The 16,356-nt window shown below is 44.8% G+C and overlaps 1 protein-coding gene across 1 annotated transcript in view; it reads right to left on the reverse strand.

The window, feature by feature from the left end:
- LOC119978177 (C4b-binding protein alpha chain-like) overlaps window positions 1-16,356 on the reverse strand; it is a 96,338-nt gene that overhangs the window by 57,082 nt on the left and 22,900 nt on the right. Inside the window, exon 2 of the mRNA XM_038819609.1 lies at window positions 4,805-4,996. Coding sequence (XP_038675537.1) covers window positions 4,805-4,996 — 192 coding nt within the window. The remainder of the gene's footprint in view (window positions 1-4,804; window positions 4,997-16,356) is intronic.

The raw sequence follows: 16,356 nt of genomic DNA on the forward strand, positions 1-16,356 counted from the left end.
GACTAGGATATTTGGATAATGCAATGCAGTGGTACTAGTAAGAAATACTGAGACATTGTGTGTGTTTGGCAAGTCACTTCATCTCGCCTAAAGTCAATGTTTGTGAAGGAAAAATAAGATTGTGCTTTTTTTCTGTACTGGTTTAAATTTCTAAAGAAATGGGAATATATTAAATCAAAGTTTGTATGCAAATATAAATGTAAGTATGCGCATGTTCAACTGAAATTGCTTTAATTTTCAGTGATAAAAAGTCTTAAATATGGATAAACCAGGGGCCCGATTCTCCGTTCCCCAGGCCGGGTGGGAGAATCGTGGGAGGGCCGCTCTGGCACACCCCGCAATTCTCCCACCCCCCTCAAAATGGCGTGTTTTTCACGGCGACCGGCGATTCTCCGGCCCGGATGGGCCGAGCGGCCTGACGACCCCGACCTATTCACGCCGGCGTCAACCACACCTGGTCGCTGCCAGCGTGAACAGCGCGCGACAGGTAAGTGTGGGGCCTGTGGGGGGCGGAGAGAAGATCGAGCACCACGGGTGTGCTCGTGAGGGGACTGGACTGCGATCGGTGCCCACGGTTTCACTCCGGCGTCGGCTGTTGCCAGAGAATCGCGCCCCTGGCAGGTATTAGAAATAAAGTTTCAAAGTTAAAAAAAAAAATGCCCACCATGACCAGCTTGTAAATTGAGAATACCAGCCTTTAAATATGAATGATGAAGTCTTTCCACCAGAGGTAGTGGCAGAGAGGTCACGCATCCATCACGTACAGTGACACCACGCATCCTGTATGTCCGTGCTTTGACTACAAAATCACAGAGGAGAGATTCCTCTATTTTGTATCTGCCAGCAAGCAAGCAACAGGACTGTTTGAAGAACTGAAGATAGATTACTTTGTAATAAGGAAGGGAGGACCAGAGACACCAACAGGATAGAATTTCACAACTGAATCTGCTGAAGAGAGCTTCTCAGGAGTGTCTATGGCAGGACAAAGCAGTGCAGATGTGACCTACATACGAAGCCCCAGGGCCTATAGTGAACAACCCATTAAGGTGAAACTGAAATCAGGAACAAAGCAGTTTAAAGATGATTTCTTGAGGTATGGCTTTAATTGTGGCAGTGCAAATCAGGATGCAAAGCTCACGTGTTTTCCTACTGGTAAATGAAGGATTAAAAACCCTCAACACTTCAAAAGCATTTGAGCACTAAGCATGGGAGTTTCAGGACAAACTCCTTGATTTCTTTCAAAGGATGCATCGAGAACTTAAATCATCAGCTGAAGCCCTTAGCAGCGATGGAACATTCAATGACAAAACAAGTGAGATTGTGAGGATCAAGGAGGCTTATCAGTCACATTAAAGGTTAGCAATAATGGCGTTTTGCAAAGATCAGCCGGCGTGGGTTGTGAAGGTCAGCTGGCGTGGGTTGCAAGGATCAGCTGGCGTGGGTTGCAAGGGTCAGCTGGCGTGGGTTGCAAGGGTCAGCTGGCGTGGGTTGCAAGGGTCAGCTGGCGTGGGTTGCAAGGGTCAGCTGGCGTGGGTTGCAAGGATCAGCTGGCGTGGGTTGCAAGGGTCAGCTGGTGTGGGTTGCGAAGGTCAGCTGGCGTGGGTTGCAAGGGTCAGCTGGCGTGGGTTGCAAGGGTCAGCTGGTTTGGGTTGCAAGGGTCAGCTGGTGTGGGTTGCGAAGGTCAGCTGGCGTGGGTTGCAAGGATCAGCCAGCGTGGGTTGCAAGGGTCAGCCAGCGTGGGTTGCAAGGGTCAACTGGTGTGGGTTGCAAGGGTCAGCTGGTGTGGGTTGCGAAGGTCAGCTGGCAGCTTGCAAGGGTCAACTGGTTTATAAAAGGGGGTCCCAGGAAAAGAAGTTTGAACATTGGATTAGGCCACTAAAATAACAAATTTTAGATTTAAAGGTTTAGAACAAAAATAAATTGACTTAATGTTCAACTAGCACAAGACCTTTGTCAAATTGCTGAAGTGGAGGAAGTGGTTTGGAATATGGAAATATTTGGGTTAATTGAGAGGAGTACGTCTGTGGTGCAGCAGTATTACAACTTCCCTTTATAGCACACACCCACAAAAAGATTCCCACATCCATAGTTTCATTAGAAAGTAAAAAGTACCATAAAACAAATAAAATAACTCAATTATTTGAAATTTGGATCAAGGTGTTGTATCAGAATCCATTGTACATAGAGCCTTGTATCAACTGTTTGAAAAATAACTTCCATCTAGAGAGTGCCTTTACTTTAATGAACCATCCAAGTTGCTTCGCAAGACAGCAACATTAATCAGGTGTAGATGTTGGCAGATATGGCTAAGTATATGCCCAAAAAGATAGGTTTGAAGTGGATTTGCAAGGTGCAGAGAAATGCCAGCAGAAGGAAACAACGGGTTTGAAAGAGACTTCCTAAGAGTAGACTTGATGGGCTGAAAGGCCACCCTCTATTCCTATATCTTATGGACTCTGTTCAGCTGACCAAGTAGCAACTGAAAGAAGTGAAGGAAGAGATCAGAGGCGCAAGGCACTGGGCTATAAAGCTGAATGAGTTGGCAAGAAACAGGGAATGGCTATGGATGGATTGTGAACCGGGAAGACATTTTAAAATAAGCATATTGAGAAGATCTTATTTTTTTAAATTTAGAGTACCTAATTTTTTTTATAATTAAGGATTGGATTGGATTGGATTGGATTTGTTTATTGTCACGTGTACCGAGGTACAGTGAAAAGTATTTTTCTGCAAGAAGCTCAACAGATCATTCAGTACATGGAAGAAAAGGGAATTAAACAAAATTCAAGAAAATACATGGGAATACATAATAGGGCAACACATGATATACAATGTAACTACATAAGCATTGGCATTGGTTGAAGCATACAGGGTGTAGTGTTAATGAGGTCAGTCAATAAGAGGGTAATTTAGGAGTCTGGTGACAGTGGGCAATTTAGTGTGGCCAATCCACCTACCCTGCACATCTTTGGGTGGTAGCGGTGAATCCCCCGCAGTCACAGGGAGAATGTGCAAACTCCACACAGACAGTGACCTGAAGACCAGATCGAATGAATGAATGGAAATGAAAATAGCTTATTGTCACAAGTAGGCCTCGATAAAGTTATTGTGAAAAGCCCCTAGTCGCCACATTCCGGCGCCTGTTCAGGGAGGCTGGTACGGGAATTGAACCGTGCTGCTGGCTTGCCTTGGTCTGCTTTAAAAGCTATTTTGCCCAGTGTGCGAAACCAGCCCCAGATCTTCAGCACCGTAGGTAACAGTGCTAACCACTGGACCACCATGCCACCCATCAAATGGAGATGTGTGAAGACCGCAGTGAAGGGCATGCATGGTTTTCAAAGGCAGAGGAAAATTGAAACTATTTCCTCACCTTGAAAAGCTGATACTTTTCCAGAAAAATAGAATCCAATGGTTCAATAGATACAAGACTTTTACTTTAGAAATTGGCAATTCCAATTACATTTAGGATGGCTGGGTGTGAGAAGTGCAACGCAGTTGGGATATTCTTCAGAGGTTGGGGCAGAATAGAGGATACATGGTTTGTAGCTGGCCCAATTTGAAGAACTGTTTCCTTCTCTTTTGTTGATATCCCGTCTCTTGATGGTGACAAGAATTCAGTAAAACCACTGAAAAAAGCCCCAAACTTAATATCAGCGAGTTCCACAGAAGAAAAGCTCCTTCTGTTCTGGAACTACAGACCACATCATGAAAACCCCAGCGTCAGAGGTGCTGAAACCTAACAGGAATCGATTGGGGGAGTGGGGGGGGGGGGGGGGGGGGGGGGGGGGTTGAAAGAACAGGACAGGAGAATGGGAGGAAACCAATTTGAAAAATAATTTTTCCTCTTCACCTTGCTTGGGAAATCTTTCTTATTTTCGATATATTGGGTGAAGATTAATCAAGGAATCTCCTCGTGCCACCAGTAGCAGGAAGCTTGGCAGGCAGGGTACGTTAATTTGACTTGTGGCCAAAAGTTAGTTTCCAGACAGGGAAATATACTTTAACAATTATGTCTCAGGGTTTCAAAGGCAGGTTGAGCTTCTCAACAAATAATGTTGGGAAGTTCTTTTGCTTACATTAACATATCATGCGTGTTCATTAAAAGGTCAGGACTGGAATTAAGTTCCTCTTCCAAATGATGTTCCCCACCAGCAAGAAATTAGAACGCTCACTTTTATGGCTGCACATAAGCAGCGAGGTTAACTTCTTTCATGATTGATGGTGAGTTGCCACTGCATTGTCATCTTTGAGGAGCATCTGTAAATACCAGCCTTTACTTGAGACCGTGTAGTGACAGTGCAATTTGTGTGACGGATGACCAAGGAATGAGGATGGGTTAGTGGGTAGGGGTGGGGCAGTGGTCGGGAAATGGTGGGAGGGATAGTGCTGGTTGTCCGTGTGTCCTTTAAATATGGGACCTGGACCTTTGACCCCATGAGGTTACGGTGGAGATGGCAAACTCTAGCCTGCCTGTAACCGCCCTCAGAGTTGCCAAGCCCATCCTGGCTGCATATACAAGAGGCTGAACAATGCAGGATTACACATGGTCAGTCTTCCTATCCTCCAGCAGAAACCAATCCCACTTCTACACCTGCAACCGGACTTAGACTTCAGAATGGAAGATCCCAGCCCAAGTAATAGATGGTCAAGCTGGCAAAATCCTCGGGACCAGTTGACCAGTTTCTCTTGAGAAAAGTAACTACATGGATGGAATACTCGATTGCTGCTTGCATCCACAGACCGTGGTCTAGCTTGAGCAATAAGAAAGGGTGTTTGCGTGGTGAGAAAATAACTCATTACTTACGTTCACACACAATCCGTAATGGTGGCCAAGTTGAATCTTCTCCACAGGTAATAGATCTTGAACCTCCTTCCTTTAACACATAACCTGGATAACATCCATACGAAACCTTGTCACCCACACGAAATAAGTTTTTAAAAATAAACTTGTCTCTTAGAATGCCATTTTTCAATGTGGGAGGTTTGTCACAGTCACCTTGAAAAAAAAGATGCGTTTTTGATTTCATGACTATATTGTTCAATGAAATATTGTTTAATATATACCTAACAGATCTAATGTAGAATTGATCATGGTGAATCAATGATTTTGATGTTTTACAATTTTGAGACTAATCCTATGTAGGGAATAGTTTCTGATCATTTATTTATATACAATCATAGGAACTTACTGCACTAAAGGAGACAATTCAGACTGCCATATTCGTTCTGGTTAGGGCAGCATGGTGGCGCATTGCTGCCTACGGCACTGAGGACCCGGGTTCGCATCCCAGCCCTGGGTCACTGTCCATGTAGAGTTTGCACATTCTCCCCATGCCTGCGTGGGTTTCACCCCCACAACCCAAAACATGTGCAGGATAGGTGGATTGGCCACATTAAATTGCCCCTTAATTGTAAAAAAAAATAATTGGCTAATCTAAATTTATTTAAAAAAAGAAAGAAATATTAGTTCTGGTTTTTTGAAAGAGCACAGTGGCTAATTCCATACCTGTGCTTTTTGTCTGCAATGGTCATTCCTGACCATCCAGCTATCCAGACCCTACTCAATTCCTTTTAACACTCTTTATGGAGTCAGCTTGCATCACCTTCCCAAGTAAAAGGTTTCAGATCCCGACAACTCCAAATGAAAAACAATTCTCTTCACCGCTTCCTGGATCTATTCCCAATGAAGTTGAACCTATGACCTCTAGTTATTGAACAGAGGGAATCTTTTTTTTCTATTTACTCTATTCAAATCACTCACCCTCTTTGCAATTTACTCTTGGTGATACTCCGCCCCAAGGTGGCCATGGCAGCAGTCTGAGCATTCCTAAGAGGCGCAAAAACTGATGTTCTGTTACGATGCCGGACAAGACCCCAATTTATGTCAGGATACCAGATGAGAAACACCAACAATTTATTTTTGCCAGATTAATGAACCCCACTGGCTTATCCTGTTTTAAAGGGTCTGTCTTCCCAGTACTTTACTCAAGCTACCAACACTGCGACTTTGTGTGTCGAACTTTATTACAATGAAAATATTGAAGTTTTCTTCTCGCTCTTCCACCCTTGTAAGTTTTCTTTTTAACTTGAGGCAAAATCTCTTTAATATCTCCAAGTACACTACCTTTGCCTTGACCACCTGTAGATTTCTTATTTCCCCAGATTCTGTCCTTCACGGATTGAAGTTGATGTTGAAAACCACACCATGATTTATGAACTAATTCAAAATCATCTGCCATTTCTGCTGCCAGTCTAGCAGTTTTAACCCTTTGCTCTTCTAAATGGGTTCTCACTACTGTGGTAAGTGAATCTTTAAATTCCTCAAAAATAACCAATTCCCTAAGAGCTTCATATATTAAGTCTATTTTTAATGCCCTTATCTATCTACCAAAGTTATTTTGTTTGATTCTTTCAACTTCTACGTACATCTGACCTGGTTCTTTCCTTAGATTTCTAAAGTTCTGCCTGTAGGTTTCTGGCACTAGTTCAGATGCACTTAATATGCTTTTTCTCACCTTATCAGAATCCCTAGATACCTACTCTGATAATGATGCAAAAACTTCGCTAGCTCTACCTATTAACTTTATTTGAACTAACACTACCTACATGGTTTTGGGCCATATCAACTGTTGAACTACTTTCTCAAATCAGATTTACAAAACACTTCTACATCCTTCTCATCAAATCTTGGCAGTGTTTGAACATATTTAAACATATCCCCACTAGGCTTTTGACTAGAAAAGGTTACTCTTTCCTCTAGACTTTCCTCAATCTCTGCCTTTAACACCAACATTTTAAGTTGAGAATCTCTTTGCTTTCCCAACTTGTCTCCTTCAGTTCCATTTTGTGAAGTTCACTTTCTCTCTCTTTACTCTTTTCTCATTGCCTGTCTCTTTTTTCTTTCTCTGCTCTCTCTTTTTCCTTTGCTTCTGCCTATGCTGTCCTCTCCTTTTTCTTTTCCCGCATTTCTAATTGTTTCATTTGTAATTGAATTTTAACTAATTCCAATGATTCAGATTATGACGCTAACAAATTTAATTCCTGAGCTCGCACTTGAATTATCTCCAGCCTCCTCATCCCCACAGATAGTGTCAACTTCAGCTTGTCCAACAAATCCAAATTCTTTGTTTTAACCACCCTTTGTAAACCAGGCAGTGTGAGTTCTTCCACACCCAGGAAACTCTTAGCCATTGAAAGAGCCATTTCATAATGGCTGAAGCCAGGGGCTGGTTTAGCTCACCAGGCTAAATCGCTGGCTTTTAAAGCAGACCAAGCAGGCCAGCAGCACGGTTCGATTCCCGTACCAGCCTCCCCGGACAGGCGCCGGAATGTGGAATCACTCCCTGTTTAAACTGACAGAAGTTTACCTGAAAAAATCCCATTGGCTGGTTGCCAGGACGGAGGATCCCGCTGGTGGTGGGGGCCACGTCGCACCAGAAAATGGGTCTGGCGGGACAGATAATCCCACCCATTGTCTTTAAATTTAATAATCTCAAGACAAAATAGGAATCATACTTTGCAATCTTGACAAAGAGCCCCCAATTTTGTTAGGATACTGGACCAGACCCCAATTTATGTTCGATACCACATGAGAAACCCCAACAATTTGCAATTTGCAAAACTATGAAGAGTGATTTCATGAGAAAATTGTTTTTTTTTACATTAAATCCTGCTTTAATTTTAACACAGCCTTAACCACATTAACATCACAGACTTAACCACATTAACATCACAGAAATAGCTGTACAATTCACAGTTAAACAGTTCTTAAATAAATGGAAAAACTTTAACTTATCCCCTACATCTTCACTATAAATATTCCAACCAAGCAACCCAATAAAGTTCCAATGCCACATATAAATAAAGTTAACAAAACAGGTTTAAATGCTTATCTGTATTGTCCTTTTAGAGGCAGACCCTTCAAAGAGCAGATCCAGTCTACTTCTGGACTGTCCAACCCTTCTGCCCAACCTAACAGCATTTGGCAAAACTGCAAACAACAGGCAGACCTGGATCCTCCTATTAATTACATTATCTGTATCCCACTAAGGTGCTCCGTGACCTGCATAGCTAGGGCCTCAAATTAATCAAATGCCAGGGAACCATCCAAAATATAAACACTATTTCATTTGCCCTTTATCTGTAACCAAGTAACTGGTTGGAATGAATAGTTGTCTCCTTCTTATGATATATTAATTATAGCTTTAGCAGACACACAGTCTGGATGCCATAACGTTGCTTCCTTAATAATATTACTGCAACAACTATATATATATATTTTATAAATTTAAAGTACCCAATTCTTTTTTTCCAATTCAGGGGCAATTTAGCACGGCCATCCACCTACCCTGCGCATCTTTAGGTTGTGGGGAGTGAGACCCATGTGGAGAATGGGCAAACTCCACACGGACAGTGACCCGGGGCTGGGATTGAACCCGGGTCTAGGTGAACAAATATATATCTTAACCCAGGCTTTTAATAATGTTACTGCAACAGATATAAAATAAAATATGTATAACAATTTCCTTACATTCATCACTGTTCTGACTTATGCCATGAGGAGATGCATAATAGGTGTTTTGGTGATAGCATATGCTTATAAGGGCTTCCAAACTATGCATCAGAACCTTACATAGGTGGTTGTAGAATTGCCTACACCAGATGCCCACTTTGGTGGGCAGGTTCATATGTGGCAGGGGGAGTTGGGAAGCCATGTGTTTACGGGTGATCAAGAGGATTGTGAAAAACATAATGAACAGGGAAAGAAAAATAGGTACAGGTTAGAGGCTACAGTTGCAATGGGGAAAGGACAAAAATGTAGAGGAAGTTCTGGTCAGAGGTTTGATAAAAGGGTTTTTTTTCAACTATTACTGAGGAAAACGTCTTCTATTTAAAGTGCAGCTTAGTACTTACTTGAAATAATCGGTAATTTCCTGGGTCACAAACCAGTGATGGAATCCGGATTTTAATTAGGTTTTCGCAACCGTAGCTGGGTCATTTCAAAAAATATTGTAGAATATTTATTGTAACACATACAGAAGTGTTTCCCCTCTGCTAAGAAAACCAGTGCCAGGGTGCATGTCGGGGTGTCACCCTGTCCTATCCCAGGGCTGAGGAGCCAGAAGCAAAATGGCAGACTGAAAGACTGACTTTGAGAAAAGTTGGAAAAGTCATTCTGAGAGTTCTGAATTTTTTAAAAGCCAGTCTGTTGGGGTTCGGCTCTGTTTTACTCGTTGCTGCACTGCTGCTTCAGACCTTAGGGCAGCCTTGTGTCGCCGATTTGTTTTTTGTAAAGCCTGCCAGAAAAACATGAAGCTGCACAAAGGTCAGCAGCATTGCAGCAACTCAGAGTGTTTCTTGAAAAGTGGTACATGAAATCTCTATTTGTGAACCACTTGGATGCTGGAGAAGTGGGGGGGGGGGGGGGGGGGGGGGGGGAGAGGAAGAGGTTGATGTATTCTCTGCCATTTTTAAAACATTGCCTACAGTATACCAGTGACTACAACTTAAAACTATTTAATTGGCTGTAATTGATTTGAGACATTGTGGAGGATGCTATATAGATGTAGTTGTTATCGCTCTTTCGTTACATTTCCATGCAGCAGGCAGAGTGCCTGTGGAAATGGTGAAACTGGAGGCTCAATGCTGATTCCTTCAGAATAATTAATCACAGAGCAAGGAACAGATATTATAAAAATGGCCACAAAGAAATCACTATGGGCGCGATTCAGCAAACATTAAACAGAGCCCGCTTTGGGTCAGGCTTAGCGGATGTGTCTCGACGGCTGGAGCGCAGAGATTCATCCCGCTATTCATCGGCACTTTGCCAGTTTTTCGGCCTTGGGGAGTTTCTCCTAACCGAGGCCACATTTTAGAGGTTTCCTGCACTGGCGAGCAGATCGGGGCTCCATTTCAAATGGCAGCCCCGATCACTACATTCTCATTTCAGGCCCTCCTTCCTCTTTTTGGACCTCCCGCTTCACCACCCCCGCCTCTCATGGCCTTTGGAACCCCCCTCACCACCCGTCTAATGGTCAAGCCCACCCGGGCCCGACCCCTGGCAGTGCCAACCTGGCACCCAGGCACCTTGAAAGTGCCTGCTCTGGGTGCCAGGGAGCATGTCGGGGTACCACTCTGTCCTTTCCCAAATGTCCAGGAGTTTCTAATGGCCTGTGAGACTCTCACCCCCCCCCCCCCCCCCCAAGATGCCATTCCACCTAGCCATGTTTGTGGAAACCAATGCTGAACGGCGCCTGGTTGAGATCATGCCCGTTGACTCCTGGGCACCGGGTGAATACGGGGTCCGGGTATTTAAATGAGCCTTTTAATTGCTCAAATTGTTCAGCAAGGTGAGTGCGCCTACATAACATGTGGTTCAAGAAGGCAGATCACCACCACCTTCACATGGGCAATTAAGCACGGGTAATAAATGCTGACCCAGCCAGTGACACCCACATCTCAGGAATTAATAAAATAAAACAATGGCCAGGAAAGAACCACAAGTATATGATTGGTATGCAAGGTTCTGAAGGGGAAACTGGTAACAGAAAGGTGATACTAAAAATGCTAACCTCGTAATATTACGTCAACAATAATCCGAGGTGATAATTTCCCATGGTTCATTTAGTAAAACCTTTCCCATTGGTAATGTTCACAAATCTATCCCATGGTACTTTACAAAGAAGGGGAAGGGATATCTCCTGTTTTGGCAAATTTTCATCTCTCAGCCAACCTCACTAAAAGTGTAATCTGCACAGGACCTACGGAGTAGATATTATTACCTTCCTCATGCTTGTTGCGGAGTACGAGCTGTCCCGTGAGGGTAGGGGTATCTCAATTAAATAATGTATAAAAGGTCGGCCGATAAGGCACCATCCAGGACAGGAATCCGGTAGGAATCTATCGAGTAGAGTATGTATCGCTTGTGTAAAGAAGCTTCTTATTTTACTCGGTGTGGACTCTTCCTGTCCTTATTTTAAGAAGTAAACCGATTATCTGGCCATTATAACATTGCTGGTTTTGGGAGTTTGTTGCTTGTCAACCATTATATTAGTAACTAATTTCAAAAAATAGGCCATTGGCTTTAATGCCCTTTTGAGCTTCCTGAGGATATGAAAGGCCCTGCATAAATTCCAGTCTTTCTTAACAAATATATATGTTTCAGAATTTATTTTTACTTTATTAACCTATTCCGGATTGTAGTACCCATGCCAAGGTAACAGGCATGAAGGGCAAGTAGGATGCAAAGTGATACTCTTTTATTAGACACGAATCCCCTCTCCCTGAAAGGTCTCCCTCCCTGACCTGCACTCAGGTCGGGGTTTTAATACTGTGAGGGCTCCTCTTGTTAAAGAGGACGCCCTGCCCCATTACTGGGGAAGTTCATATTCATTGAAGGTCACGGGCTGCCTCTCAGCAAAGTGCAAAACCTCGTCAGTTCTCCCATCAATGCTCGTCAGCTGGTGATTCGGAGCCTCCGGGCGTCTGCACAAGTTCTGTCCTGGGGCATGATGGTGGCTGTGGAGTGGTTAGTGGTACTGAATAAGAAAGAGGTTGTGGTGGGGAGATGGAAGGCGATGGCTGAGTGATAGGAACTGTTGAAAATATTGATTGGTGAGTCGTGAGCAGGAAAGGGATTAGTGGTTTGTGGGACCCATTTTGAACAAGAGAGAGGATTTGGAAAATTTAAATAATAGAAGTGGTGAAAGCAGGAAGGAAGGCTTAAAATATATTTATAAGAAATGGGGGGGGGGGCTGGATAACCGAAAAAACTGTGCAAAATGGCCACCGATCCTTCGTCTGGTGGTGGTGGGGCGGGGGGGGGGGGGGGGGGGGTCTAGCAGGCATGCAACGTAGAGCCCCCGCCTCTAGTTGCAGATACGGCTGGAGAATTGCCGGGTCCGTGGCCACACATGCGCACGGCGGCAGCCTGCAGCGGCCGTGCCATGCAACACGCGGACCCGGCCTGCCAAAGAGGGACCCCCTTTGACCAGGCTTGCCACTCCCGGAACACCCCCAACCAGTGCCCTCAGCCCATGCCAAAGCCCCTCCTGCCCCTGGAACCCCCCCAGCCCCCTACGACTGTGGCGCCGTTGAACTTAGTCCGCAGTTGCCATGCCGAGTTCCCAAAAATGAATACCACACGTGACCGAAGTCATCAGGAACAGGGCCCATCGGAGGTAGAGCATCGGGGGGGAGGGCCTCAGTTAACATCCCAAGGCCATCCCAACGCCGTGCAGCATACTCCTGGAGTATGCCATTTTGGAGGGAGCGGAGCATCGCAAAAGCAGCACTGCCCCCGATTTTGTGCCAACGTGGATTCCCCGGCCAATAGCCGGACGCAATTTCAGCGTCGTAGACCGGAGAATGCCGCCCGGGACGTTTCAGGCAGTTTTGACCTAAGTAAGAAAGGCAAAACTGATAGTGAGTTAAGAAAAAAGCAAGTCGTAATTTAACATCAGCAGTAAAGCAAACAAGAGTGGAACTGAGACTCTGGAGAAATGCCCTTGTGCACTGCAGCTTTCCATTGTCATGGGATCTGTGGCCATTTGGATTAAAAAAAGACAATGGACAGAGTCCATTTTAGCAACTACATGGAACATGATGTCAGGGGTACGCAGCTGAAATTGCAGATTTTTTTGGAAATGTTTTTTATTGAGATTTCATATTTTATATCCAACAAATTACAAATTATTAGAAAAAAAACACGCAAAAATTGACATGTATATTTACAGGTAAGCATCTTCATAATAACAACTGTGGCCGCCCCCTTTAACTGGCATACATATTTTACATTCCCCAATATGGCCGAGGCACATGTTTATAGGCATTTGGCGGCTTTGTCCTTCCTTTTTCTTGGAATAATTTTTATTCAAGTTTTAAACAACAAATTTTATCACAGTAAAAACAGTAACCCCTCCCCTCCAATACAAAAACAATAAATTAACAAGAAAAAGAAATAAGCGTAAAACCATGCGAACAAACTCCCATAACGAACCCGTAGCCCCCCCCCCCGGCTACCTTCCCCCGATTCCCGTCCATTTTCCCCTGATTCTTGGCCACCCGACTATTCTTCCTTTTGTACGTTGGCCACAAACAGGTCCCGGAACAATTGCATGAATGGCTCCCACGTTCTGTGGAAGCCGTCGTCTGACCCTCGGATGGCGAATTTGATTTTCTCCATTTGGAGAGATTCTGAGAGGTCGGACAGCCAGTCTGCAGCTCTGGGCGGTGCTGCTGAAATTGCATAGATTTTGACAGCTGCTGTGACAGCAAGACACTAAGCAACATCAGAGGATAATTAAAACTTAATTCTGCAAGTTTCTCTTCTCCCTCTTCTCTCAGCAGATGTGCCCTCACGGCAGGATTGCTTGTTCCTATTTCTGATCAGTTGCCCAATCTCACAAGGTTCATCGAGACCGCTCAGTTCATTCACAATAGTGGAGGTTTCAAGATCTCCCAAGATTTCACAAGACTGTCCTCTATGCTCTTCAGTGAGTGTACTATAGGGTACAAAACAGCTTGTACCAATCCTTTCCCGCACTGAAAGCAGAGTTGCTATTTTTATTTGTTCAAGTTTCTTGCTTAGCTTTGTAGTAAATGCATTTTAATTGAGCACTTTGCATCAGTGTTCACTCTGGAGAAGGACGATGTAGATATGGAGGTCAGGAAGGGGGTCTGTGATGTACTTGAACAAATTAACATTGAGAGGGAGGAGGTATCAATGGTTTTAACGGGCTTAAAAGTGGATAAATCCCTAGGTCCAGATGATGTGTATTCCAGACTGCTGTGGGAAGCAAGGGAGGAGATTGCAGAGGCTCTGACAATTTTCAAATCTTCTCTGGCCACAGGAGAGGTGCCAAAGGGCTGGAGGACAGCTAATTCAAGAAAGGAAGTAGGGAAAAACCAGGATGTCACAGGCCAGTGAGTCTAACTTCAGTGGTAGGGAAACTATTAAAAAACATTATAAGGGACAGAATTAATCTCCACTTAGGGAGGTAATGACTAATCAAGGATAGGCAGCATGGCTTTTCAAAGGGAGATCATGTATTACAAATTTGATTGATTTTTTTGAGGAGATGACTAGGTGTGTCGATGAGAGTAGTTGATGCAGTCTACATGGACTTCAGTAAGACTTTTGACAAGGTCTGGCATGGGTGGCTGATCAAGAGGATGAAAGCCCATGGCATCCAAGGCAACATGGCAAATAGGATCCAAAATTGACTTTGTGGCAGGAGACAAAGGGTGATGATCAAAGGTTGTTTTTTGTGACTGGAAGCCTGTGTCAAATCATGTTTCACAGGGATAAAGGTTTGACAAAGAATCATTGGACTCAAAACGTTAGCTCTTTTCTCTCCCTCCAGATGCTGCCAGACCTGCTGAGATTTTCCAGCCTTTTCTCTTATGTTTCACAGGGATCAGTGATGTTTGTAGTGCACATTCGTCCCCTCCGTCCTTCCCCTCAGTTCAAACTTAACCTTCTCAAGGGTCACGTATTCCAACAGGTCCCCCTGCCAGGCCACGGCACAGGGTGGAGAGGCCGCTCTCCACCCCAGCGGGATCCGCTTTCGGGCGATCAACGAGCCGAAGGCTACGAAATCTGCCTCCGCACCCGTTTCCAACCCTGGCTGGTCCAACACCCCGAATATGGCCACCCGGGGGCCTGGGTACAGTATCACACGCACCACCTTGGAAATTACCTTAAAAACCTCCTTCCAGTAATCCTCTTGCTTTGGACAGGACCAAAACACATGAACGTGATTAGTACCCACTGCCCCAGCAACGCTCACACACATCTTCTATTCCTTCAAAGAATTGGCTCATCCTCGCCCTCGTGAGGCGTGCTCTGTATTCCACCTTCAGCTGTATCAGCCCGAACCTCGCACATGAGGTAGAGGCATTTACTCTCCGGAGCACCTCACACCAGACCCCCTCCTCTATAACCACTCTCAACTCTTCCTCCCACTTCACTTTGATCCCCTCCAGTGGTGCCTTGTCCTCTTCCAAAATAGCTCTATACACCGCCGACAGTCCCCTGTCGTCAGCACCTCCTCCAGCAGTGTGGAGGCAGGTTCCTCCGGGAAGCTCTGTATCTCCTTCCTGGCAAAATCTCGAACCTGCATGTATGGAAACATTTCTCCCTGCTCCAGCCCATACTTCGCTTCCAGCTCCCTCAATCCTGCAAACCGACCCCTAAGAAACAAATCTTTTAGCGTCTTAATCCCCTTCTCTTCCGATTTCCGAAAACTTCCATCCCACCTCCCTAGCTCAAATCTGTGGTTCCTCCGAATCGGCATTTCCCTTGACCCTGCCCCCAAACTGAAGTGTTGGCGAAACTGCCTCCAGATTTTCAATGAAGCTATTATAACCGGATTCCCCGGGTATTTCCCCGGAGATATCCGGTGCGGCTGTTGCTAGTGCTTTCAGTCCCGACCCCCTGCACAATTGCTTCACAGCTCCAGGGTCCCAGGTTCGATTCTCGGCTTGGGTCACTGTCTGTGCGGAACATAGAACATTACAGCGCAGTACAGGCCCTTCGGCCCTCGATGTTGCGCCGTCCTGTGAAACCCCTCTAAAGCCCATCTACACTATTCTCTTATCGTCCATATGCCTATCCAATGACCATTTGAATGCGTTTAATGCTGGCGAGTCCACTACTGTTGCAGGCAGGGCATTCCATGCCCTTACTACTCTCAGAGTAAAGAACCTACCTCTGACATCTGTCCTATATCTATCTCCCCTCAATTTAAAGCTATGTCCCCTTGTGCTGGACATCACCATCCGAGGAAAAAGGCTTTCAATGTCCACCCTATCTAATCCCCTGATCATCTTGTATGCCTCAATTAAGTCACCTCTTAACCTTCTTCTCTCTAACGAAAACAGCCTCAAGCCCTTCAGCCTTTCCTCAAGATCTTCCCTCCATACCAGGCAATATTCTTGTAAATCTCCTCTGTACCCTTTCCAATGCTTCCACATCCTTCCTATAATGTGGCGACCAGAACTGCACGCAATACTCCAAATGCGGCCGCACCAGAGTTTTGTACAACTGCAACATGACCTCATGGCTCCGAAACTCAATTCCTCTACCAATAAAAGATAACACACCGTACGCCTTCTTAACAACCCTCTCAACCTGGGTGGCAACTTTCAGGGATCTATGGACATGGACACCGAGATCTCTCTGCTCGTCCACACTACCAAGAATCTTACCATTAGCCCAGTACTCTGCCTTTCTGTTATTCCTTCCAAAATGAATCACCTCACACTTTTCTGAATTAAACTCCATTTGCCACCTGTCAGTCCAGCTCTGCAGCTTATCTATGTCCCTCTGTAACTTGTAACATCCTTCTGCACCGT

This window comes from Scyliorhinus canicula, chromosome 15 (assembly GCF_902713615.1).
Source record: "Scyliorhinus canicula chromosome 15, sScyCan1.1, whole genome shotgun sequence".
NCBI classification, from domain to species: domain Eukaryota; kingdom Metazoa; phylum Chordata; class Chondrichthyes; order Carcharhiniformes; family Scyliorhinidae; genus Scyliorhinus; species Scyliorhinus canicula.